Genomic DNA, 27,366 nt, shown 5'->3' on the forward strand with positions numbered 1-27,366 from the left:
GAAGTACCTTTACAAAAAATGATGATATATTATTTCCCCCACGTATAAAAATTTAAATTAACCGCAAAAATTCAGACAATTACAGAAGGATATAGAGAAAAGGAAAAAGTCACCTGTAATCTTGCCACTGCTAATATTTAGATATATAGCTTTATGGGCTTTTTGTACAAAGACCACACACAAAAACCAATAACCTGGGATCAAAGTTTAGGTAATGTTTTGTAACCTGATTTTACCACTTTACATGACATGGGCATTTTATATATCAAACATAAAGATCTCCATTACCATTTTTAAGATTGCATAGTATTCAATGTCTAGATAAATCAGCCTTTATTCCTAATGATGGACATTACAAAGACTTCTAATTTTGCATCATCATAAACCATAATACGATGGATATTCTTGTATATTCCCCTGGCTAACCCTTGGTAAGTAGAAATTCTGGGTCAAAGAGAGTAACGTTCTAAATAATAATGTCATAGTGCATACCAATTGGGAGTTTACACATGGGGAAATTGAGGCAAAGCAACTTTGCCCAACCTATTAACAACTCAGTGTCAGAGCCAGGTTGAGGACTCAGATTTTGTAAGGCCCAATCAAGATATTTTCAGCATCTCTTACTGCAATTTGAGATACCTAGATTTCTGCAGCCATGTTCAAATTCTGTGCAAGTGGCGGGGTGGCACTTGTAATTATTGATTTATGGTGTTGTCTTTGTAGTGTAACTTGAGGGGTAATCTCTACTCCCTGTTACAGGTGTCTGAAATACCATTGTAGGTTAGAGCAGTGTTTCCCCAACTTTCTTGATCAAAGGATTACATGGGGCTCTCATTAATAGCACACATTCCAGGCTCTCACCCAAAAGCTGCTGAATTGGGCTCTCCAGGGGAGGGTCCTGAGTTAATGTACTATTTAACAAGCACCACAGGTGAATCTTATGATGGGGAAAATTTGGCACATACTTGGAGGGAAGGCACGAAAATGAGTGATTGCTAGTGGTCAACTTCTTCAATGGGAATTAACCCATTATGTTATATGGAACTGGGGAGAGGGAACAAAAGCCAGGATAAGCAGGTTTCTGGGATTAGAGACAGTGAGAAGATTTTAGATTCCAAGCAGAGGCATGGTAGCAATAGTTACTCCTTTTCTCTGAAGCATATTTTCCAAAAAGTGACAACTTTTCTGCAAATGTGAAGGTAATTTCCTACCATGATTGTTAAGACTGTGATGGGAAGGCCGTAGAGGATGCAGTGTGGAAGCAAGGTTCAGAGACTGATGTGTCACTCCACTTTCCCAGGCCCCACCCCCAGGTTCGCTTCTCTACCAATATTGTGCCTTTTCTCCAAAGTAGGAGGTCTTGCCTTGGAAAGGACAGATTTGATCCCAGCCCCAAATTCGGGGTTCTGGGAGACTAAGGGGCAGCACAAAAGCCCTGAGCAGGAGGCATGGAGAGAAGGAGGACCACTGTGGGAACTGGTAAAGGTGGTGACTACACCAAAGACTAATTTCTTTTATTTCTTTATTATTTCTTTATTTATTTTTAGAGTATACTTTTTTTCTTTTCAATGTTTATTTATTTAAAAAAATTTTTTTTAACGTTTATTTATTTTTGAGACAGAGAGAGACAGAGCATGAACGGGGGAGGGTCAGAGAGAGGGAGACACAGAATCTGAAACCGGCTCTGGGCTCTGAGCTGTCAGCACAGAGCCCCATGCGGGGCTCGAACTCAGCAGGGGCTCGAACTCAGGTCGAGATCATGACCTGAGCCAAAGTCGGCCGCTTAACCGACTGAGCCACCCAGGCGCCCCTTATTTATTTTTTTAATATATGAAATTTATTGTCAAATTGGTTTCCATACAACACCCAGTGCTAATCCAAACAGGTGCCCTCCTCAATGCCCATCATCCACTTTCCCTTCCCTCCCACCCCCCATCAACCCTCAGTTTATTCTCAGTTTTTAAGAGTCTCTTGTGGTTTGGCTACCTCCCTAACTTTTTTTTTCCCCTTCTCCTCCCCCATCATCTTCCGTTAAGTTTCTCAGGATCCACATGAGTGAAAACATATGTATCTGTCTTTCTCTGTATGACTTATTTCACTTAGGCTACCACTCTCCAGTTTAATTCACATTGCTACAAAAGGCCATATTTCATTCTTTCTCATTGCCAAGTAGTATTCCATTGTGTATATAAACCACAATTTCTTTATCCATTTGTCAGTTGATGGACATTTAGGCTCTTTCCATCCGATTCAGTGATCCGCTTCGGGAGGGGCCCTGCGGCAGCGGGAGGGAGTCAGACCCGCCGCTGGAGGGATGGATCCGCAGAAGCACAGTGTTGGGTGTTTGCTCGGTGCAAGCAAGTTCTCTGGCAGGAACTGGTTCCCTTTGGGATTTTGGCTGGGGGATGGGAGATGGCACTGGCGAGCGCCTTTGTTCCCCGCCAAGCTGAGCTCTGTCGTCCAGGGCTCAACAACTCTCCCTCCTGTTGTCCTCCAGCCCTCCCTCTCTCTGAGCAGAGCTGTTAACTTATAACCTTCCAGATGTTAAGTCCCACTGGCTGTCAGAACACACTCCGTCCAGCCCCTCCGCTTTTGCAAGCCAGACTCGGGGGCTCTGCTTTGCCCGAGGGCTGCCCTTCCGCCCCAGCTCTCAGTGTAGCGCTCACCGCCTCTCTGCCCTTCCTACCCTCTTCCGTGGGCCTCTCATCTACATTTGGCCCCAGAGAATCCGTTCTGCTTGTCTTCTGGCGGTTTTCTGGGTTATTTAGGCAGGTGTGGGTGGAATCTAAGTCCTCCTGCGCCGCCATCTTCCTTCGCCACTAATTTCATTAGCACTCTTTGTGCTAATGACTACAAGGTATTCCCTCTACTCTCTGAGTGGGTCTCTACCTGATGGTCCTGAGGTCACTTCTTACTTGCTCATCACCAGGCATTTCTTGAAGGGAGTTTTAAGTTGTTATGCATAACAAGGCAGTATTGTTGCCTCATTTGAGCATGTGCCCTCCTTCTGAAATACAGTTCTTATAAATAACAGTTTACAGTTCTTTTTCTTTTATGTTTACATTTTTATTTTGAGAGGAGGGTGGAGGAGGGGCAGAGAGAGAATCCCAAGCAGGCTCCACACTGCCTGGACCCTGACGTGGAGCTTGATACCAAGAAGCATGTGAGACCATGACCCGAGCCAAAATCAAGAGTTGGACGCTTAACCAACTGAGCCACCCAGGCATCCCAACAATTTACAATTCTTAAATTCCAAGCTTGCTTGCTGTCTTATTTTCTACAATATAAACATATTAAAAGACAACCTAAATGTCATCATCAGATTGTTAGGTAAGTATGAATATCTTCAAATTCTAAAATGCATCTGGATTCATGTGGATCTATGGATGGTAATATTAAAGATGACCACAATAAAATTGGAGTTTTGGAGTTGTATAATTAATGTTTTTATATTGTACTTAAAGAAAGAAAAAAAAAAACCTGTGTATGTCTATACATTTTTGTGTCTGTGTATATAAATGTATATTTGAATTGAAAGTACAGGAAGGATGGGGTGCCTGGATGGTTCAGTTGGTTGAGTATCTGACTCTTGATTTCAGCTCAGGTCATGATCCCAGGACCATGGGTTCGAGCCCTGCATCAGGCTCCTCGCTGAGCATGGAATCTGCTTAAGATTCTCTCTCTCTCTCTCTCTCTCTCTCTCTCTCTCTCTCTCTCTCTCTCCCCCCCCCCCCCCCCCGCCCTTCTCCCCTGCTTCCATGTGCGTGCTCTCTCTCTTATGGAAAAAAAGTCCAGGAAAGTATTTCCAGAGAGCTAATTGTGTTACTCAGGGGAAGAGACCGTGCAGATATACAGGCAGTCAAGCCCAGTCCAGCTATGCTGGCCATTTACAACAATTGTTGGTTCTGGTTTGTCTGTGCTCTTCTACTACTGGTTATAAATATATGCACAATATCATCCATAGGAATACAGAGGTGGGGAACTCCTGTTTTACTGACTCTATTTTTTTTCTGTATTGGTTGAGTTGTCTTGGTGACAAAATAACCAATTAAAATAATTTTAAAGTGCAAACAGAAGTAACAGTAAATCTGAGTGGTATTTAAGTGATCAATAGAAGGTATACAATCAAAAGCCCATGGGTTCAAACTTCATGATATAAAGGTATAGCACCCAAGTGAGTGGATTTGGTACGTGAGGCTTCCAAAGTCCATCTCCCTAATGTAAAATGAAGAAATTACACCTAAGAGGTTTAGTAACTTGCTCAAGATCTTACAGAAAGTTAGCAGCAGAGATCCAGTAAGGAATCAGGTCCTGATGTCCATTCCCAAGCTCTTTCTAATTCATTATGATTTTCCCTTTCTCTCTCTCTCCCCCTGTGTGTGTGTGTGTGTGTGGTGTGTGTGCATGAAGAGGTGTTTTAAAACTCTGCTTCTCTTGCAGATCAGTTAGCTTTAGAAGTACAAGATGGCATTAATTAGAATTTAGCAGTATAAGATAAATAAGAAATCTAGAAACTTCTACCAGCTATGCTAATATAGCTTAAAATAGCTTTCAAATGTCAAATATGAATTTAACTTAGGAAAACAAGATAGATTATGTCAATGAGAATGTTCTTTAACATCATATGGTAATTCCTTTAACAGTGTAACTATACAATATTAATATCATTTTCCCCTTGGGATCTTTAGACAGATCCAAGTTGAATAAGCCTCTTGATAGTCATGGGCTCAGAAAGAACTAGAACAAAAGTATACAAGACTTCATTGATCTGTAAATATAAAGATAGGGCAGCTTAGGTAAATGGATGACAGAGAAGGCTCAGAAGTTCTAAATAAAAACCCATTTATATAAAAGTATTAATACAGATTACTCCATAGCTAGTAAAGAGTGCAGTGGTTACCACAGAAATAGAGAAAAGGTTTTCTTGGCAATGCAGCACATTACTTTTAGTTGATAGAATATATGTTAAATATTAAAGTTCTGAAGCTGATGTGAAGATTTGTTGTACAAGTCACAATCTTCCACCCCTCCCTGTATTCCCATCCCTTGCAGTGTGCTTCGAGGTCAGTTTCTTCCTGTGTCTTCACTTCCCCCTTGAGTCTGGCTGGTTTGGCCAACAGAATGTGGTAGAACTGGCACTATGCCAGTTCTGAGCCCAGTTCTTGAGAGGCCTTGTACTTAGAGATAGATCCTCTAGCTTAACTTAAAATGAGATCTTTAGGGTGGGCCCTAATGCAATATGACTAGTGTCTGTAAGAGAAGAGGAAATTTGGACAGAGATGTATACAGAGGGAAGACAATATGAAGACACAGAAGAAGATGACCATCTATAAGCCAAGGAGAGAGGCCCCAGAAAAGATCCTTCCCTCATAGCCCTCAGAAGGAACCAACCCTGCTGACACTTTGATCTTGGACTTCTGACTTCCAGAACTGTAAGAAAAAAATTCTGATTAAGCCACCGAGTTTGAGGTACTTTTTGGGGCAACCCTAGAAGACAAATACACATTCTCAGATTGAAAGACAACTCTGTGTGACTATAAAATATATATTCTTTTTACTGAACCATGATGACGAATAGGACCAAAAAAACCCAAAAACCCAAAAAACAAAACAAAACAAAAAGCCAGTTCCTTGTTGTTACGGAGAAGAAAAATGCAAAGGAAAGAGAAGGTGTAAGAAAATGCAGTAATTATACACTTATGATTGACCTAAAGAAGGGAGAGAGTTCCTTCCTTTCTTTTTTTAACTAAAAAAATTGTCTTAAACATTTTTATTTATTTTTGAGAGACAGAGTGTGAGCAGGGGAGGGGCAGAGAGAGAAACACACAGAATCAGAAGCAGGCTCCAGGCTCCAAGATGCCAGCACAGAGTCCGACGTGGGGCTTGAACCCACAAACTGTGAGGTCATGACCTAAGCTGAAGTCGGATACCCAACCAACTGAGCCACCCAGGCGCCCCAAGAGTTCCTTCCTTTCTACTAGTAGTACCGCTACTTCTGCTTGACTTCAGCTTCTACTTCCAGTGGGACTACTACTAATTTACATTCATTGAGTACTGACTACAGACCATACATTGTGTGAAGTAACTAATTACTTGCATCAGCCCTGTGAATAATATTACTTGCAATAACTCTGTGGGGTTTTCTCTTCATTTTACTGGTGAGGAAATTGAAGCTCAGAAGTAATCTGCCCAAATTAATGGTGGGATTTAATTTCTGGGTTAGTGTCTGTCAGTCTCTGACTTAAGAATCTGTGTTCTTAGCTATTACATACTAGGGCTTTGTTTCAACATAATGCATGCTGCTCACAGTTGCATAGTTTCCAGTCCAACTATCAGCTTTAAGAGTGGTGAATGGTTTTGATGGTATTTGATGATCTGCTAACAGGTACCGTAACATCCCTCCTTTGTGGTAAATTCTATCTTGAAACAAAATGGCAGCTAATACAGGTTTTCCAGTGATCATTGTTCTTACAACTTTTATATGAATTTAAGCTTTGAGTGAAGACTTGGTCATATGATTTTATTGATTGAAATCTTCAATTCACAGAGCCAATAATAATTAGAAAGGAGTAAGGGCAAAAGAAAAAGGAAATTTGTCTAGATAACAAAGCCAGTTGATTCAAGTGCAGAATTTAAATTCATAGCCCCTGCTTAAACTATCCAGTATTCACATTTTAAAGAATTTGTTTTTGGAAACCTTTATAAAACTCTCCACTGTTACAATGTAATGCCATCTGGGATTTAGCATTTATAAAATATGCAGTTAAGAGATGCCAAGAGATTCTTCATGCAAACCAGATGGTACAATAACAGCTCTGTCTGTGTTTTTGGCAGAAAAATAGGGCTTTGAATGGCTTGAAACTTATGTGAATAAATTAAGCCCAATCAATACTTCAGGGACATTATAATTTCAATAGTCAACTTACCCACCTAAATATTTTCATAAATGTTTTCATTTAGAGAAGAAAAAACAAAAGGGCAGACAGTGGTTCCTTTCATTGCCTCATGTTTGTATTTAACAATGTTTCTAAGAAAAACAACACCAGTGACCTTCAATGTGGGAAAGAAAGTTTCTCTGTATTTTGAGTGATATATGTGTTTAAATGAGAAGCAGGGTTGTTGAATCTCTTTTGAAGAGGAAAAATCCACATCAAATAGGTTGAAGAGTTTTGTTGCTGTGCTCAAGAGGAAAACGTACATAAATAACTAAGTGACATTTTCTGAGTAATGGACTTAAAAATGTCTTTACCTCAAATGGTTTGTTTCTCACAAACCCAAGTCCAGCACATACAGTAATGTGTTAATGACGCCTATTCTGTCCTTGCTTACTTCCTATAAGTACCATGTAACAATAGGACTTCTGTAATCCTTTATAATTTTTTTTTACTTTCTGTTAATCCTTTTATTTTCATTAAAATTCATAATAAGATGCTCATTAGATGAAACAATCTTGTTAAAAGCAACGTTCTGCTTGGATCTTTTCTTTTTCCTTATTAGGTAAAAATGTGCTTCCCTACCATACAAGTGAATTTCCTCTATAATTAGGCGTAAATAGCTTTGGAGAACAAATACAGGCTGCTTTTGAAAACCAGGTCTCTTGGGTTTAGGGGGCAATCTCGTTAATAAAAATAAGTGTTTCTGGGCTTCACATTGAATTTCTTTCCCAATTAGCAGTGAATGGTTTTTCAGAACAAGGAAGAAGTTGGGTTTCCACTTTGTTGGCATTGGTTTTTCTTGGGGGTAGACTGGAGGTATCAACTACCACTAATCTTTGTTCCTTCCATCTCTCTCTCTGGGCAAAGGAACACACAAGACTCTGTTTTATAGATAGATCAGAGTCCTAGGTAAATTCTCCATCCAAGGGCTACTACTTCCTTTCATCCAGGATTAGACTCCATGGTAGATGGGACAGTTGTTTACAACATCAAGCTGTCAGGTGGCAAGAGAGACTGCAAAATTATAAATACAGCAATGAAGAATGGACAATGCCATTGCTTTGTGGGGAGGAGGAGACCCTTTAAGGGGAGAATCTTTCTAAGTGTTGCCCCTGGGGGTGCCAATTAACCCTGTTTTCTCTGGGTCATTGGCAGAAAGAAGTGGTGTTTGGGTCTAAGGGACTCTCAAAGTGAAATGGTTAAATGCATGGGGTGTCAGGTAATAAATGAATTTTTAAGAAAACAAAGGAGGAAATAAAGCCTACCCCCTCTGAACCTAAGTGGCAGCAGAGGGACATAGAAGTCACTAGCAAGAGTTTCTAAAGTTATTCTAATATTGCAGGTGTATAGGGAGGTGGGAGCAGGACAGGGTTGGTTACAACAGGAAGGTGATGAGCACCTGACTTACTCTGGATATTTAAATGGACATTTAAATCAGACCCTTAAAGTCTATCAACCAATGTGTAGGGAAGATATTCTTTTCTGACCTTCAAAGAGTCCAATAGCATACTGTTGGGACAGATTCAAATACTTATTTCCACAAGGCCAATACTGTCAAAACATACAGTCAAAAGCCACAATTGCCCCATAATTATCTAGACTCCTGATGAGCAGTTAGTGCCTAAATTATATGCAGATCTGTCTTGGGTATTTTCATTAATCTCTGCCCTTACCATCTCCTACCTGTTGTGTCTCTCCTTTGTACTTTGAGAAGTACAGTAGAAAATAAGAAAAGAGACCAATTACTAAGTTTTAGAGCTCTCTCTCTCTAACTGCACTCTTAGCCACAATCACATGGTTTCTTGGCTCTTCCAGTTTGTAAAACCATACTTCACAGTTTGCAAGGAATTTTATATCATTTCACCTTTACTACTATAAGTTTAGATGATAATATGATCATGAACAATATCCTCCAATTTTATTCACAAAGAAATGGAAACTCAAATAGATGCAGTAAGTTCTTCCAGAATATATGGACTTCAGGTCTTCTAGGTCTAATTTCAACCCTCTCTGTCAATCTCCTCTTGAGGGAATGGTGTAAGGAGGATCTTCAAGTTCAGGATCTGTTTCTGCTTCACCTCACCTTCCCAACACACTCTTCTTTTTTTTTTTTTTTTTTTTAACGTTTATTTATTTTTGAGACAGGGAGAGACAGAGCATGAACAGGGGAGGGTCAGAGAGAGGGAGACACAGAATCTGAAGCAGGCCCCAGGCTCTGAGCTGTCAGCACAGAGCCTGACGCGGGGCTAGAACTCACGGACTGCGAGATCATGACCTGAGCCGAAGTCAGCCGCTTAACCAACGGAGCCACCCAGGCGCCCCCCCCCCCCAACACACTCTTCTTTTAAGGAAGGGGTTTTCCCAAGGAAATGCCAAAGGGTGCCAGGATATTTAAATACCATTTAAAAATATTAAAACAAACAGCTCAGGTGTCTTACCATTTCACAGGAGAGTTTGAATCCAAGTCATGAGTGCTACTGGAGTAGAGAAACTCTTCCTTCTCCTCCATTTCTAACCCTTCTTCCTATATGAATGATTGCTCTGTCCTCCTTTATCTTTGCTTCCATCCTTATCTTTATCATTCTCCTTCTCCCCATCATTATCACATTATCTTTATCATCATCTTAATCTTGTAACAGACTCCTCGTTTGATTGACACTTAGCTTTCTATAAGCTAATAATATAGTTTATAATTATATACACAATAATTAATCGATCTTTGAGAAGCCCTCTGTCAGATTATATATGATTTTCTATTTTAGAATATATTCATGAATGTAATTGTGTCTAAATTAAAGTAGCTCATGAAAAAATTAGTTGTTCTCACAGTATCCATAATCACGTTTGAATATTTCACTCTCTGCAGTCTTAAAAAAATTCTTTTTCCCTCCTTACAAATAAATAATAGTGTCCTCCAGGTTGCTTCTACAGCTTCTACTGGTTCTCATAGAAACCAGAAAAAGGAACAAACATTGACTCTTGGAGCTAATTATCGTGAGAAACTTGCAGATGAAAGCTTTGTACTTTCTCAAAGTTGACAGATAATTTATCTTGGAATAAAGGCTTAGACAAAAAGAGATAAGAAGAATAAAGAGTTATAGACTTTGAAAATAGATCTTCCTCACCTCAATTCCATGGACTATTATCCAAACATATTAAAGGTTTTGTAACAATATGGGAAATACTTATGGTGGATTAAAGAGAGGAAAAGACAATGCAAAAATGTATGTATTTGATGATAAAAACTATGTAAAATATATACTTCAAGAGAATATCAATACAGTTTATCAGTTGTATCGGGCGAAGGGTTCTAATTTTATTGCTGTGTCTTCACAGGACATGGTCTGCATGAAATCTATCATTTGATACTTATTGAGGCCTGCACTGGTTTTATTAGGTGGGCAATTTTTTTTTCCATATATGAAGTTTATTGTCAAATTGGTTTCCATACAACACCCAGTGCTCATCCCAAAAGGTGCCCTCCTCAATACCCATCACCTACCCTCCCCTCCCTCCCACCCCCCATCAACCCTCAGTTTGTTCTCAGTTCTTAAGAGTCTCTTATGCTTTGGCTCAAAGAGAGCTTTGGCTCTCTTCCACTCTAATCTCTTTTTTTTTTTCCTTCCCCTCCCCCATGGGTTTCTGTTAAGTTTCTCAGGATCCACATAAGAGTGAAACCATATGGTATCTGTTTTTCTCTGTATGGCTTATTTCACTTGTCATCACACTCACCAGTTCCATCCATGTTGCTACAAAGGGCCATATTTCATTCTTTCTCATTGCCACGTAGTACTCCATTGTGTATATAAACCACAATTTCTTTATCCATTCATCAGTTGATGGACATTTAGGCTCTTTCCACAATTTGGCTATTGTTGAGAGTGCTGCTATAAACATTGGGGTACAAGTGCCCCTGTGCATCAGTACTCCTGTGTCCCTTGGGTCAATTCCTAGCAGTGCTACTGCTGGGTCATAGGGTAGGTCTATTTTTAATTTTTTGAGGAACCTCCACACTGTTTTCCAGAGTGGCTGCACCAATTTGCATTCTAGGTGGGCAATTTTTATAAATATTTCTGTGTACTTGAAAAGAACATGCTTTTTCTATTGAGTATAGAGTTATACATAGGATTGTTAAGTCAAGCTTTTAATTGTGTTCAAATATTTTATATTTTTACTAATCTTTAACCTAATATATGTGTGTGTGTGTGTGTGTGTGTGTGTATGATATACAGAGGGTGAATTAACATTATCATTATATATATAATATTAAGAGAGTTAATTAAAATCTCCTACTGTGATTGTGGATTTGCTCCTTCTGTTCCAGTTCTATTATTTTTTGTTTTCTCTATTTGGGGGCTATGTTATTAGGTACACACAAGCTTAGGACTATTATATTTTGTTGATGAATTGTTCCTTTCATCATCTCTCTTTATCCCTAGTAATTTTTTGGCTTAAACTATATTTTGTCTGATATAAATATAGATATACCATTTTTTGTCAGTATTTTCTTGATAAAACTTTTCCATTTTTTGCTTTCAATCTTTCTGCAATTTTATATTTTAGCTGTGTCTGTTGTGAATAAGATATAGCTGGGTCTTCCAACTGGTGAATTTTGTCCATTTACACTTATTTGTTTTACAGAGATATTTGGACCATGTTTTTGGTCTTACATTGTGTTCTTTATTTGCACTAATTTTTCCATGTTTTCCTCCTTTCCTTAAGGTGGGAGTTTAAGTTATTGATTTGAGATATTTCTCTTTTTTTAATACAGGCATTAAAAACTGCTAATTTCTCCCCCAAGCTCTGTTTTATTTATTTTTACATTTTTTATTTTTATTTTATTTATTCTCAAGTTAACATACAGTGTAGTCTTGGAGTAAAATCCAGTGATTCATCACTTACATATAACACCCAGGGCTCATCCCAACCAGTCCTATCCTTAATGCCCATCACCCATTTTCCCCACCCCTGACCCCCATCAACCCTCAGTTTATTCTCTTTATTGAAGAGTCTCTTATGGTTTGCCTTACTCTCTGTTTTTATCTTATTTTTCCTTCCTTTTCCCAATGATCATCTGTTAGGTTTCTCAAATTCCACATATGAGTGAAATCGTGTGATATCTGTTTTTCTTTGACTGACTTATTTCACTTAGCATAATACCCTCCAGTTCCATCCACACTGTTGCAAATGGCAAGATATCATTCTTTTTTCATTACTGAGTAGTATTCCACTGTGTGTGTGTGTGTGTGTGTGTGTATATATATATATATAACATCTTTTTTTAATGTTTATTTATTATTTTTGAGAGAGAGAGAGACAGAGTGTGAGTAGGTGAGGAGCGGGGGGGGGGGGGGGGAGGGGACACAAAATCCAAAGCAGGCTCCAGGCTCTAAGCTCTAAGCTGTCAGCACAGAGCCTGACATGGGGCTCGAACTCATGGACGGTGAGATCATGACCTGAGCCAAAGTCAAACACTTAACCAACTGAGCCACCCAGGCACCTCATATATACCACATCTTCTTAATCCATTCATCAGTTGATGGACATTTGGGCCAAGCTCTGTTTTAAAATTCTGAGATGTTGTGTCTTCATTTTCATTCAGTTCAAAATAGATCTGATAAAGGATTTTTGTTCAATATATATAAAGAATTTTTATAACTCAATAATAAGATAATAACCCAGTGAGAAAAATGGGCAAACAATTTAATAAAGATAAGATGTAAGAATGGCTAATAAGCACATGAAAACGTGCTCAACATCATTAATCATTAGGAAATGCAAATTAGAACCATAATGATACCACTTCACATCCTCTAAGGATGGCTATAAGCAAAAAGGCAACAAAGGCTGCAAAGATATGGAGAAATTATCACCAATCATTGCTGGTAGAAATGTATAACAGTACAGTGACTTTGGAAAAACACTGGCAATTTCTGAAAAAGTTAAATATAAATCATCATGTAACCCAGCCATTCCACTCTTTGCTATAAACCCAAGAGACATAAAGATATATGTCCACACAGACTTGCGTGTGAATGTTCTTAGAAGCATTATTCATAAAAACAAAAAGGGGAAACAATCTAAATGTCCATCAGCTATTGGATGAATCATGAACATTTGGTATATTTCTATAGTAGAATATTATTCAGCAATAAAAAGGAGGTACTGTTATATACTGAAAAATGAATGTACCTCAGAAAATTATGTGAAGCTAAAAAAAAAACCCTGAACACAAAGACTATATATTTTATGATTCCATTTATATTAAATGCCCTTAAAAAGCAAATCTATAGAGACAGAAAGCAGATTAGTAGTTTCCTAGGGTTGGGAGGGGAAATGGGGATTAACTACAAATGAGTATGAGGGATATTTTGAGGGTGATAGATATGTTCTAAAATTGGATTGTGGTGATGCTTGAACCACTGTGTAAATTTACTATCATTGAATTACACACTTAAAAGGGGTGAATTTCATAGTGTATAAATTATACCTCAATAAAATAGTTTCTAAAGTAGACCTCCCTAGTGAACTAGACTAGTTCTGCATTGTTTGGAAATTATTTTGTACATTCTGTGCCTAGATGACCAATACTACATTCAAGACATGCTAATGGACAGAAAAAATTAAATGTGGCTTAAAACACTCAAGACGAACCCCGCATTCCTTACTATTCCAGGTCATGGCCATGCCAGAAAGGAAAGGTCCAAGTTCAGTGCTGTGAACCTTTCTGGCTGCCTTCCATGGAGGAGGCTGGAATGACCTTTGTCCTGAGGTGACACTCTTCCTTGTTACTGATTAACCAGCTTTGCCGGAAGGCTACTTCACCAACAACCTGATCTGCCTGGAGAGCAATATCTGGCTGGGCTTAGGTGGCCAGGAAAAATGTCCACTCGCTACCACCAAGCTGCTAGTGATAGCTACTTAGAACTTTTGAAAGAGGCTACCAAGAGAGATCTGAATCTTTCTGATGAAGATGGCATGACTCCCACACTCCTGGCAGCTTACCATGGGAATTTGGAAGCCCTAGAAATAATCTGCAGCAGAGGGTAAGTTCAACCTGATGGTTTCTACTGTAAACAGTGTTTATGGTAGGAGTTTACAGACAGCAGCAAGAGACAAGGAAGTCAGTGAAAATACTTTGTTCTTTATGGATTGTCTAAATAATTGTCTTTTTAGAGAAAAAGAGAAAACTGCCTAGAGATGCTCTTTTCACATTAAGAACTGGTACCATGGGGATGGCTCATCCCTTATGAGCCACACATAGAAAGATCCTGAACTCTAAGGCTTTGTTATCTGCTCGGGGCAGGGGGATGGGGGGGAGGATATTTTAATTTTGTGTCTTTAAAAATCTTTTACATAAGGGCACCTAAGTGGCCCAGTCAGTTAAGCATCTGACTCTTGATGTCAGGTCAGGTCTTGATCTCAGGGTCATGAATTCAAGCCCCACATTGGGCTCCATGCTAGGTCTGAAGCCTACTTTAAAACAAACAAACAAACAAACAAACAAACAAACAAACTTTTCCATGAAATGTAAATGGTTGGCTCTTAAAAAGAAATCACTGTTTTACTTGACTTTAAGATGTTAACTTTGATTGGAACAAATGATGCGTTGTTTTTTTTTTAATCTATTCCATTAAAATCCACAGCCTTTTATTAATACACAACCCTAATGCAAGCCATGATTCTTAGATGAAATAGTTGGCTTTATAAGGGACCTTCAGCCTGTCTTATCTCTCTAGCTGTCAGATATATACACATGCATACACACTTCCCCCAAATTCTAATGCAGGAATTACCTATCTCTTTTCTTCTGCATGTTACCAGAAGGGCTAGGCAGTGTTGGCAGCTATAACCCAATGGCAGTAAAGAAAGGAAAAAAGAACACATTAACAAAGGAGCTAAGTGAATCAATTTCAATTCAGTAAATATTTACTTTTACATATTTGCAATGTACCAGCCATTTTATTGGCCACTGGGGATGCCCTGATCAACAAGAGAGACCCAATTCCTCTCCTCATGGTGATCAGATTTGAGAGAGGAAGACAGAAATTAAATAAGTTAAGTCATAGATGATATTGGTTATAAAGGGGGGAAAGAAAGGGCGTTACATAAATAACACAGGCATCTATCCCAAACGATAGAGTGAGGATAGGCTTTCTGGATCATTGAAGCTGTAACTTGAAAGGTGAGAAGAAGCTGGCCAGAAGATGGAAGGAAGAATGTTTCCCAAGTGAGAGCACTTTGCATTCTAGGCACTGAAGTTGAGTATGGCTGGATGCAGCTTTAATGGGGAGAGGCCAAGTTATAAGAAACGACCAGATCACAAGAGCCTTGTAAACTCTGTTTGGGAGTTGAACTTTATCCTAATGGCATGGGAAGTCATTGTCAGGTTTAAGCAGGGTAGCCACCTGGTAGATTTGTGTTTACAAAACTTGTTCAGGCAGCTGTGTAGCAGTCACAGAAAATGTTCAAGGGCTATTTTAATGGTTGAGATGAGAGATGAACTGGACTAGGGCAGTGGCAATGGCAATGGGGAGACGGGGATGGACTGGAGTGGCAGTTTGGGTGTAGGATCAATTACAGTTGACTGGATGTTTTGGTGAGTAGAGGAAGAGGAAGGTAAGACCCCATGTTCCACCGTTGTGTTAAATTGCCATGGAGTACATGGGCTGAAAAAAATATCTTGTACAGGTTTTCTTAGGCTCCCATATTGACCACAGCCAATTTTCAGGAACTGTGAGAGATCAATTGCCAGTTATACTTAAGGGAGTTAAAAAGGGAAATAAATTAAAAATTGAATTTAGAAGTTAATCAGTCATTGATCACTGACAGTGGATCATGTGGTAATTATTAATACCCAAACTCTGGCTTTGTTAAAAATTGTGTTCCTTTCTTTTCAAAATTTAAAGATGAAAAGCAATAATTACATATGTTCTCCTACACTTGGAAGATGGCACCAATTATACAAAATTTCATTTTGCCTTCAAAGTGTATGTGAATTTTTTTTGTTTTGTTTCACTTGCTAACCTAAGTTATCTTCCTCCCTGATTCTTCGAGGATACTTATTGCAAAATTTTACATCATATTACAAAGATAAATTTAATAAAGTAAAAATCAAACCAATTTTTACAGTCATTAACATTTGGGCTTATATCCTTCCAGACTTTTTCCTTTGAGAACATGTACATACACATACATTTTTCCCCCTGAAAAAAGGCAGTCATATGTTACAAACTGTTCTGACACCTGCTTCTAATTATTTAACAATAGATTATGGATCATTTTCACTTTCAGTTTTTTATTTGCTCTTTGAAGTAGAAATCTATACCACTGGTGTTTTGTTTTGTTTTGTTTTGTTTTGTTTTGTTTTGTTAATTAGAGAGAGAGAGAATTTGCCTGAATTTAGCCCAGGCAAACACTATAGCATCAATATTGGATTCAGCTAATCAAATGAGGGGAACCAGTTTGTGAACACCTGGGCAGATATGTGTAATGGTTCTATCAAGAAGTATGAAAGACACCAAGGACTAAAAGACAGAGATTGGATTTAGAAGAGTGGGGAGAGGGGCAGATGGAGAGGGAGAGAAAGAGACAGAGAGAGAGAGACAGAGAGAGAGAGAGAGAGAGGGAGAGAATCTTAAGCAGGCTCAGCACAGAGCCTGATGTGGGGCTTGATCCCATGATCCTGGGATCATGAACTGAGCTGAAATCAAGAGTTGGACAGTCAGCTAACTGTGCCACCCAGGGATCCCATGCCACTGTTTTTTAAAAAATTTTTTACTGTTTTTATTTATTTTTGAGACAGAGAGAGACAGAGCATGAGCAGGGGAGGGGTAGAGAGGGGGGCAGACACAGAATCTGAAGCAGAGTCCAGGCTCTGAGCCATCAGCACAGAGCCCAACATGCAGCTCGAACCCACGGAGTGTGAGATCATGACCTGAACCGAAGTCGGACCCTCAACCGACTGAGCCACCCAGGCGCCCCATCATGTCACTGGTTTTTAATGACTATATGGTATTCTGTTTTTACGGTTTCATCATAATTTATTTAATCAGTTGCTTGTTCATAACACTTAAATTTGAATCCAGTCTTTCAACTGTTATTAACAAGTTGGGATGAACACCCTTGCTTACTCATCTTTACACAAGGGTCTAATATTTCCTTAGGATAAATTCTTAAAGGCAGAGTTATTGATTCAAGAGGGTGCTATGTTTTAAAAGCTTTTGGCACATAACGTGCCAGGAAATTTGAACTACTTTATGATTCCTCCAGCATTGTTCATTTTCCCATACTCCTGCCAAAACTGAGTATTACTGTTCTTTTTAATCCTTGCCTATCTGATGGGCAAGAAAATGGTAGTACATTGTTTTCATTTATATTTCTTTGATTATTAATAAGTCCAAATATTCCTTCTTATGTAGAAAAACATTTTTGAAAGACTGATTTTTTTTTCTGAGAACAGCTTCACAAAAAACAAATTAACTTCAAAAGAGAAAAAATGATGTGGACCAGATGCTCAGAGTAAGTTAATATAAGCAAGTTGCCCATTTAGTGACTATAATACCAATCCGGTTTTAAAAATTACTGCCCAAATGCACTGACCTACAAAAAAGCAAGAGCAAAGTGGGGATTATTTTAAAATCTCTTCTGTGAGTTTCTCTTTTGGAAAAAAGAAATAGGAAAAGAAACCAACCCAAGACTGAATTTAGCCTAGGCAAACACTATAGCGTCAATATTAGATTCAGATAATCAAACGACAGGGACCAGTTTGTGAATATCTGGGCAGGTATGTGTAATGATTCTATCAAGAAGTATGAAAGACACCAAAGACTGAAAGACAAAGATTGAATTTAGAAGTACTCCATGAGGGTCGCCTGGGTGGCTCAGTCAGTTGGGCATCCGGCGTCAGCTCAGGTCATGATCTCACAGTTCACGAGTTCGAGCCCTGTGTCAGGCTCTGTGCTGATGGCACAGAGCCTGGAGCCTGCTTTGGATTCTGTGTCTCCCTCTCTCTCTGCCCCTGTCCTGCTCATGCTCTGTCTCTCTCTCTCAGAAATAAATAAACATTAAAAAAAATAAGGTCTCCATGACATTTGTCATTAGAAAATATTTTAAGTTATACACAAATTTGGAAAGTTGCTTTATTTAAAAAAATTTTTTTAAAGTTTTTATTTATTTTTGAGAGACAGAGCACAAAGAGGAGAGGGAGACACAGTATCTGAAGCAGGCTCCATCTCCAAGCTGTCAGCACAGAGCTTGTCACGAGTCTTCAACTCACAAATTGCGAGATCATGACCTGAGCTGAAGTTGGTTGCTTAACCAACTGAGCCACCCTGGCGCCCCAGAAAGTTGCCTTAGAATAAAATAAACATTTAAAAAAATTAATTTTTGAGAGAGAGAGAGAGACAGAGAGGGAGCTGGGGGAAGGGCAGAGAGAGAGGGAGACACAGAATTTGAAGCAGACTCCAGGCTCCGAGCTGTAGCACAGAACCTGATGCAGGGCTCAAACTCAAGAACTGTGGGATCATGGCCTGAGCTGAAATTAAGAGTCAGATGCTTTGAAAAAAATTTTTTTTAATATTTATTTATTTGAGAGAGACAGAGTGTGAACAGGTGAGGGGCAGAGAGAGGGAGACACAGAATCTGAAGCAGGTTCCAGGCTCCAAGCTGTCAGCACAGAGCCCGACTTGGGGCTCGAACTCACAAACTGTGAGATCATGAAGAGTCAGATGCTTAACCAACTCAGCCACCCAGGCACCCAAGAAAGTTGCTTTTAAATAGAATTTTTATAAGTGGAAATAACTTAAATACACTAGGGAAACTTTTAAATCATCTTACTGACAGTTTCATCTATAAATTTGGAATTTTGCATTTGAAATTTTCTTAGAACAAGACACATCTTTGGGGTCATCTCAAGGTTTTCTTGATGTTCTTCCTTCCATCTTGAAAGGGTCATTTAAGTTCCTTTAAGTTCCAAAGCATGTAGATTTAACCTAAACTCCTTAAGACCCTGAACATCCCCACCATAGCTCACTCCTCTCAATAATTTCTTTTTTAACTTATACAACCCAATAGTTTCAAGCAAATTTAACCAGTATGTTTTTGTTTATGTTTGTAGTACCATCTTGGATGTTTTTACAATCCCTCTTTGATGTCTAGAGTACTTAAGGAGTCTTTTGAATATGGTGCTTGGTTAAAATAAATAAAATGTAAAACGACATCTTTGGGGGTGAGGCACTGTGCCCCCCTAAGATACACAACTGCACTAAGACTGAAAGAGGTTTTCTTTGATCCAAAACAATTAAATCAGGCATACTGAGCAGACCTCTTGGAAGTAGCAGCCCGACAGAATGGTCTTATTTAATATTTGCTTTCCTTAGATTAAATTTCATTTTCTTGCTTTCCTCTTTGCACTGATTTCCCTTGCCCCATCTCCATGCACTCTGGTCAACCGAAATATACTCCTGGTTCCTCAGATATGCCATGTTTAACATCACCCATATGTGCATCTGTTCATGCTGTTCTCTGCTCAGAAGGAGGTTACCAACTGCCAGAGTATGGGCTGGATCCAGTCCAAAACTGTGTTTTATTTGGATTTCACTGTATTTTTCTTTTAAATTGGAGCCAACGTTTGAAATTCAAAAAATTCCACATGAAATCCTGGATGTCTGGCTTTATGTGGAAAATGGAAGCCCTGGCCAAATTGTGCCTGCTTTTATTCAAGGTGGCAGTCAGCTGCTGCTGAGCGACAGCTATCCTTTCTCATTGAAGTTCACACTCAACTATGACTTTGTTGAAAGAACAAGCTTGGCTCCATTCAGCTGCTTAAATGACCTGCTTGGTTTCTTTGAGTCTGAGACTTCTGCTAGGAGATGTGATACAAAGGACAAAAAGACACAGGTTTGACCCTCTGAGGCATATTATCTCATTAGGGAGTTGGGACATAAATATTGGGCAAATTAAGTACGACTGTAAGTGTTAAAAAGTCGCAAGAGCTAGGGCGCCTGGGTGGCTCAGTCAGTTAAGCGTCCGACTCTTGATTTTGGCTCAGGTCATGAGCTCATGGTCACGAGATGGAGCCTCATGTCGGGCTCCACTCTGAATGCAAAGGCCGTTTAGGATTCTCTCTCTCCCTCTGTCCCTCTCCTGTGCTCTCTCTCTCAAAATAAATAAACATTTAACAAAAGTCACAAGAGCTATTATAATGCTGTGGGGAAAATAAATATATGAAATTAGGGATTATGAGTTTAGGGAAAAGGGAAATGATAATAGGTAATGTTTATTGAGTATTCACTATGGACCAAGCACTTTTCTAAGGCTTTATGTTAACTTATTCACATAGCAACTCCATGAAAATTATTCTCATACTCATTCAGATGAGGACACTGAGTCCTCAGTGAGTTAAGCTTGAGGCCTCATAGCTGGCAAAGTAGAAAAACTTGAGGTCTGTTAACATAAGACTATATTGTGCTGGAGACCGTTAGGCCTGGAGGCAAGCCTGATCCAAAGTATGCTGCCTGTGTAACAGGCTTAAATCAGTTAACCATTCTGAGCCTTATTTTACCCCTCTGATAATTATCCTGGTCTTTCTTTAAGAAGGAGATGGTGATGGTGGATGGTGGTGATGGTGTTGAAAGTATAAACCTTCACAACTGAAAAGCCTGAGGAGACCAAGGCTTTCCGTGGAGGAGTTACAAATTCGATTCATCAAATTACTGGACATTGGTTAGGCTCCGTTAACTAGCGCAGCTCTTCTCAATCTGCAGGGAACTTACATATCACCTTGGGATCTTGTTAAACTTCGGATTCTGATTCAGGAATTCTGGGCTGGAGTCCAAGATTCCACATTTCTAGCAAACTAGCAGCTGCAGCTGCTACTACTGATCCAGGGACCAAACTTTGAGTAGCAAGCAACAGAGGAAGGGTCACAGGGCATTGATGTGGCAGTTGCAAGTGCATGGATTGTCTCTCCTGTTTCCACATCCTACTCACCAAGAATGTCAAGAGGCCTTCTCGGAACCTGTCTCCTGTCCTTCCATGGGTCCAGACTGGGGAAAGTTTAGAGGGATCCTCGTTTGGGGGTCTAGTCTAGGGTGAGGGAAGAATGCCTCTTAGTACCTGTATTATCAGAGTTCTCATCAATGGCTTGGGCTTGGGGCCAGAGCCATATTAAACAACATGACTGCCAGTAACTCACAATCTCATAGGGGGAGTGGGGTTGTGGCCTGGGGCAAGATTCCAGTAGGCATTAATTCATCCCACAAATCTTTACTGAGCACCTACCGCATGACTGTTTCTATGCTGGCATGGGGTCTCTGGCCTTAATCCCATCTAATAGTACCCCCAATTACACCGTAAGCCGTTGCAGAACTGATCGCATATATGACACTGTAATTACATGGAAGTAAGTTGGGGAATCAATGGATATGTTCTACCCTTTGTATGAATAATGGTTGTAGTAGATACTGTTTGGTACCTACACAATATCCATTCTCCTCTTCTTTCTTGCTGGTGGGAACCCAGTTCTGTTCAGTTCTTTATTTTCCTACATGTGACTCCAGTGTGGTAACACTGTTAGAGTGGGAATGAGCTCTTACCAGCTCATGAGAGATGATTGCTTAATTTTCAGGAAGTTTCAGTCTGTTAAACAGAGTCATTATTAAAAATAAGGTTATTTAACCTATCAGTTAATAAATTATATTTTTAAATACTCAAAACTTCTCACTTCCTAATTATTTAGTGCATTTTACTATTAACTATGTTCTTAAGATTTTGCACATCTGCAATATCTACATATATGGTGGGAATAATTTATAACAGTGTGTTACTGTACATCTCTTCCAAACTGTGTCCAGTAATATCACATTAGTAGCTTGAATTTTGCCATGATGGGTGTATGTACAACACAAAAATTGGCACATGCCATAAATCAGAGCTTTGATCTTTTTCTTGGGTAAGCCAGTTGTTAAACATTTACAAGTATGCCACTGGGTAATCTTATCCCTAGCTTCAGGGAAAATTTTTAATTGGCCTAAGTTATAGTAGTTCTATTTCTCTTCCTATAGACATGTGATCCAATTGGGAACAATGAGACATGAAAGTGGCTTTTTTGGGGGGAGGGGGATGTTTCTTGGAAAGCTTTTCTTCTAAAAAGGAAGCAAAGGGTAGAGATGGGCTCTTTCTGTTTCTGGCCATGTTGATTTCTCTATGTGTTTAGACTTTCACAAGTTATAACCAATGCCAAGGCAGGATTAACATGTATTTTGTTCATCTTGGTTTTATTTATTTATTTATTTATTTTGGACCTCATGTTCTAAGAAACAAAAATTATGTGTATTTTTGATATTTTTTCTAGAGGGGACCCTAATAGATGTGACATCTGGGGAAATACTCCCTTGCATTATGCAGCCTCCAATGGTCATACCCACTGTGTTTCATTCCTGGTCAACTTTGGTGCCAACATCTTTGCCCTGGACAACAACTTACAGTCTCCACTGGATGCTGCTGCTAGCAGAGAGCAGAATGAATGTGTTGCTCTCCTGGATAAGGCTGCCACTGCCCAGAACATCATGAGCCCCAAGAAAGTTAGCAGGCTGAAGGAGCAAGCTCAGAAGAATGCCAGGAGGCAGATCAAAGAGTGCGAGAGGCTCCAAGAGAAGCACCAACACAAGATGGCTCGCACCTATAGCAAGGAGGAATCTGGGACTCTTTCTTCTTCCAAGGCTACTTTCTCCAGGTCATCCCTTTCAAATGCTTCTGCTTCTGGTACATTTGGGTCAGCAACTAAGGGCATTAAAGACACCTTCAAGATAAAGTTCAAGAAGAACAAAGGTACAGAAGAGCTGGTAGGGAAGGAGAGCAGAAGTGGGCAGAGGAATGTGATGGAAGTGTTCAGAGAAGAGGAGGAAGACACATTCTCCCAGGACTTCAAAGAGAAGCTCCATTTCTCAGCAAAGGAGGACGGAGGTGTGCAGCACGAGTCCATTCTTAACCGTCCGGGTCTAGGCAATATTGTTTTTAGAAAGAACAGAATATTAAGTCCCGAAGACCTCTCAGACAGCAAGAGGGTGTTGGGATTTCAGATGCACAGTGAATTGCTTCAGAGACAAGGAGCAGCAGAGGCTGAGGAAGCTGAGGCTAACAACGAGGGAGTGGAAAACAGCCATGAAGATGATTTGCCTTGGGATGAGGATGAAGTGGAGTGGGAGGAAGATGTGGTTGATGCTACTCCTCTGGAAGTATTTTTGCAGTCCCACCACCTGGAAGAATTCCTTCCTATTTTCATGAGAGAGCAGATTGATCTAGAAGCTCTGTTACTTTGCTCTGATGAGGATCTTCAGAGTATACAAATGCAGCTTGGTCCCAGGAAGAAAGTTCTTAATGCTATAAATGGAAGGAAGCAGGTGCTACAACAGCCTGGGCAACTGATTGACACCAGTCTCTGATGGATTATTGGGTCCACAGGGTGAATCTGCAGCAATGGGGCAATGCTGTGGCCCACTGGAAACCCTCCAGTCAACACCCTCTGTATGCCCAATGCCAGGCCACTGGGAATTGTTGCTAGGGTTTTGGAAATGCGCTCCTAAGAAAGAGGCCCAGACTGTAGTCTGAGAAATATTCTGTACCTGTCCAAAAAAACCACCAGTGACCAACTCAAAGAGATCTGGGAATACAAGAATGCAATTTTCTCTCCAATTATCTTTTTGATATTTTTGAATATAGAAAGGGTTAAATGAATGGCAGACAAGGGAAAATCTCTTTAATTTTCCAACTCTGAACTTAAAAATTATAATCTCTTGTCACACAAGTGTGCTGCTTACTTTCTCATCCTTAGAGCCTGGGGATTCCAACTCCAGTTCTGTCCTGAGCTCTATGACTTTGTCTGTTGGAAGAGATTTGAATTCTTCCATTGGTCTGAGGCTTTATGTCCAACTTAAATGTGTTTAACCCCTCAACAGATGTTTACATGTTTATAAGTAATGGAAATGGGTTTATAATATTCCTGCCTGGGAACAGAGGCAGAGCAGCATGTAGGGAGAGTGAAGAAAGAAATAGAATACCGGGTACCTGATGTAATATGAATCGTATCTCCCTAAAATTTGTATGTTGAAGCTTTATGCCTCAACATAACTGTATTTGGAGATCAGACCATTAGGGAGGTGATTAAAGTTAAATGATGTCATAAGGGACACAGATGGATGGTGTCCTTATAAGAAGAGACACTCAGGGTTGCACACACACACACAGAAGAGGCCACATGGGGACACAGCAAGAAAACAGTCATCTGCAAGCCAAAGACAGATGCTTCAGGAAAAACCAAACCTTCCAATACTTTGATCTTGCACTTCCAGTCTTCAGAGCTGTAAGAAAATAAATTTCTGTTGTTTAAACCACCCAGTCTGTGGTATTTTGTTATGGCAGTCTTAGCAGACCAAGACTAAGGAGTGGAGAGAAAATAAGGATGCCGAGAAAAAGTCTGGACTGTTTCATGATTTTTCTCAAGGTAAGTGCCTTCTGAAACTTAAAAGAAGGGGGGGACATCTAGGTCATTTGTAGGGAAAAGTTGATTATAAAAGGAAATTTTACATTTTTATGTGCATGTACATATCTTTTTTTATGTGGTTTAAAAAAATTTTTATTACTTTTTTTATTTTTGAGAGGCAGAGAGATAGAACATGAGAGGGGGAGGGGCAGAGAAAGAGGGAGACAGAATCCAAAGCAGGCTCCAGGCTCTGAGCCGTCAGCACAGAGCCCGATGCAGGGCTCAAACCCATGATCTGTGAGATCATGACCTGAGCTGAAGTCCGATGCTTAACCGACTGAGCCACCCAAGAGCCCCTATTATGTACATATCTTTTATTTATTCTTGTCTGTCAGCATGGCCACATGTCTGAATATGTGTAAGTTTTATGATATAAACTGGCAGAATTGCAGCTGACATTTTTGAATGGCCATCCCAATTCAGATTGAAACCCTACTGAACAGCTAAGCTTCCTTGGATTTTTATAGCCAGACTTACATCAAGTGGAATTTACTATTGACTGTGTGTATAATACAGAAACAGCTGTTCATGTTCAGCATGGTTCCTCATGCACATCTGTTTGGGTTATTTCAAGAGGCACCCATGGAGACGATAAGCTTCAGGAGGATACAGATGTGTAAATCTGATGAACAATTGGCTCATTCTTCCTCAATGGATAGATTCAGAAAGATTGTCAGTCATGGAATAAATATGTTGCACTAGGGGATGATCATGTTTACAAATACTGCATTTTGTTGGTCTGGAATAGACTGAAGCTGTATTTGCTTTCAAAAAGTGTGCACAAAAGCATTTGGCACGTAAAAGAAACCCAGATAAAGTTTGTTGTGTCTGAGCCTGCGTGTATTAGTACTTCATTATTGTAGATGCCAGGATCCTCTCTCCACTTATTCTCCAGAATCTGCCTAATGAGACACTGGTTCCTAGGATATATGAGAAGTATAAGTCACTGGGGTTGGGGGGCGGGGAGGAAGTGCTGCTGTTAACAAAAAGGATGAGTTCCAGTAGTACTTTGTACATGACTGTCAGAGGTAAAAGTAGTATAGAAAGGCTGGCGATACATTGTAGCAAATGAGAGGCTGTGTGAGGTGGTACAAAGAATTGTGAGCTGGAAACCTGCATTGCTGCCTGGATAGAATATCACCTTATGGGCGTGGAAAGATACCTCTTTGGGAGAATGAGAAAAGGCAGGTCAGTGGAAATATTAGTGGAACTCTCCGCCTTAAAGGATCTCATGCAAAGTGCTTCGTGGGAGTTCCTCATTTCCAGCTGGAATTCTCCATGCTGGAGAATTCTTTCTACTGGAGGGGCAGCATTTGGCTCAGAAAATACAGGAAGGAGGATGTTTGTTTGTCCAGTAGAACTGGAAGCTCTCACTATGACCATCCCCTTGGACTTCATGTCAATTTTGCGATGAGAGAAGGGGATATGATTTTGAAGGACATGTGGATTGTAAAATGTCACATGAAAATGCCATCCAAAATTGCTGGATTAAAAAGAAGGGACCAAACCTAATCCCTTTCTGTTATCACGTGAATAATCATAAACCTCTGTGAGGCCACAATGGGTTGTCAGAGTTGCATTTTTTTCAACAGCTGAATTTTATTTTTATTAAGGTAACCCAGCTTGTAGGCTCCATTGGCTCATCTACCATTCTCTGAACATCTCCTGTTGTTCCATTTAAAGGGTAGATACCATGTCTGCAATTATCACAAAAATTAGATCAAAATATATGAACGAAACAGTGAGAATTACCTTCGGTCTTATATATCAGGGAGCAAAGAAGTTGAATTAAAAGTTTCCCACTACTGAGAACTCTGCTACACCTACTTCCCTATTGGAGAAGCCATGTTCTGCCTTACAATGTAAGCTCCTTGGAGACAGGGAGTTTTCTCTGTCCTATGTTCACTGACATATCCCTTGCACCAAATTCTGGTCTGTCATATAGCAGATGGTCACTATTTATTGTTGCATAACTAGATGGGAGGCCTAGGCTGGAGGCAAGATGCAAATTATGCTGGGCTGTTGATTCCTAGGAGTTTCACTGAATGTAGTGTCTCACATGGCATCTAAGGGTCAGGGCGGGTTATGTGACGTCGAAAGGAGTGACTCTGAAAGGAAAAACTTTCTCCCCATTGCACAAACCATTCTCAATCCATTTTCTGCCTCAAGTGTAACATAGTTGTAGTCATCAGTCACGTTGGACAACTCTCACCTCTTTTGGGGAGACATTTGCTATTGGGGATCTCACCAGGCACCTTTATGCTCTTCTTGTGGGCTCTTGGCCTCTTATGAATTATTTACAGAACCAGTATGTGAATGTTCTCCCAACTTATCATGAAGGATATAGCCTCTCCATCATGCCACATTGCTGTAAAAAAGTCTTATACCATATTATAAAAGGTTATAACTGTTATAAGAATTCTAGATGTTTCAAACTAAGTGAAACAAGAGAGGCCTAAGGGAGGAAGCTAGAGCAGTATAAATGCCTTGTCTAGAGACAGACTGGAGGATTATGAGCCTGGATGAGTTTAAATACTCACTGTATTCAGACCTCCATCCCTTAATCTAGATGCTTATCCAGTGCTATCAAACTCCCTAATGCCCTTGGTTCTCTCTCTGTCTCCCTCTCTTTGTAGTCTAACATAAAAGTCAGTGAGAAATAAAAGAAAGAACATTTCACTGAAGGAGTTTGGTGTGTCAAACACATATCGTGCTTATATCTCAGGCCGTCAGGCTATACACAGGCTATACACATAATTGTATGCTTGCAATTCCAAAATCTGAGTAACCAACCCAGACCATTGTTTTGAGCTCCAAATCCATAAGCCCGAGTGCTTATCTGACGTCTCCCCTTGAATGTCTCACAGGTACCTCAAACTCAATATGCCC

At 39.8% G+C, this 27,366-nt stretch overlaps 1 protein-coding gene across 3 annotated transcripts in view; it reads left to right on the forward strand.

Annotated features, from left to right (window-relative positions):
- Positions 1 to 24,328, forward strand: part of ANKS4B (ankyrin repeat and sterile alpha motif domain containing 4B) — a 71,467-nt gene extending 47,139 nt beyond the window's left edge. For all 3 annotated transcript variants that reach the window (XM_032591543.1, XM_032591542.1, XM_032591544.1), the window contains 2 exons: positions 13,739 to 13,981; positions 22,291 to 24,328. In XM_032591543.1, coding sequence (XP_032447434.1) covers positions 13,739 to 13,981; positions 22,291 to 23,380 — 1,333 coding nt within the window. In that variant the 3' untranslated portion in view covers positions 23,381 to 24,328. The remainder of the gene's footprint in view (positions 1 to 13,738; positions 13,982 to 22,290) is intronic.
- The last annotated feature ends 3,038 nt before the right edge of the window (positions 24,329 to 27,366 follow it).

This window comes from Lynx canadensis, chromosome E3 (assembly GCF_007474595.2).
Source record: "Lynx canadensis isolate LIC74 chromosome E3, mLynCan4.pri.v2, whole genome shotgun sequence".
Classification (NCBI taxonomy): domain Eukaryota; kingdom Metazoa; phylum Chordata; class Mammalia; order Carnivora; family Felidae; genus Lynx; species Lynx canadensis.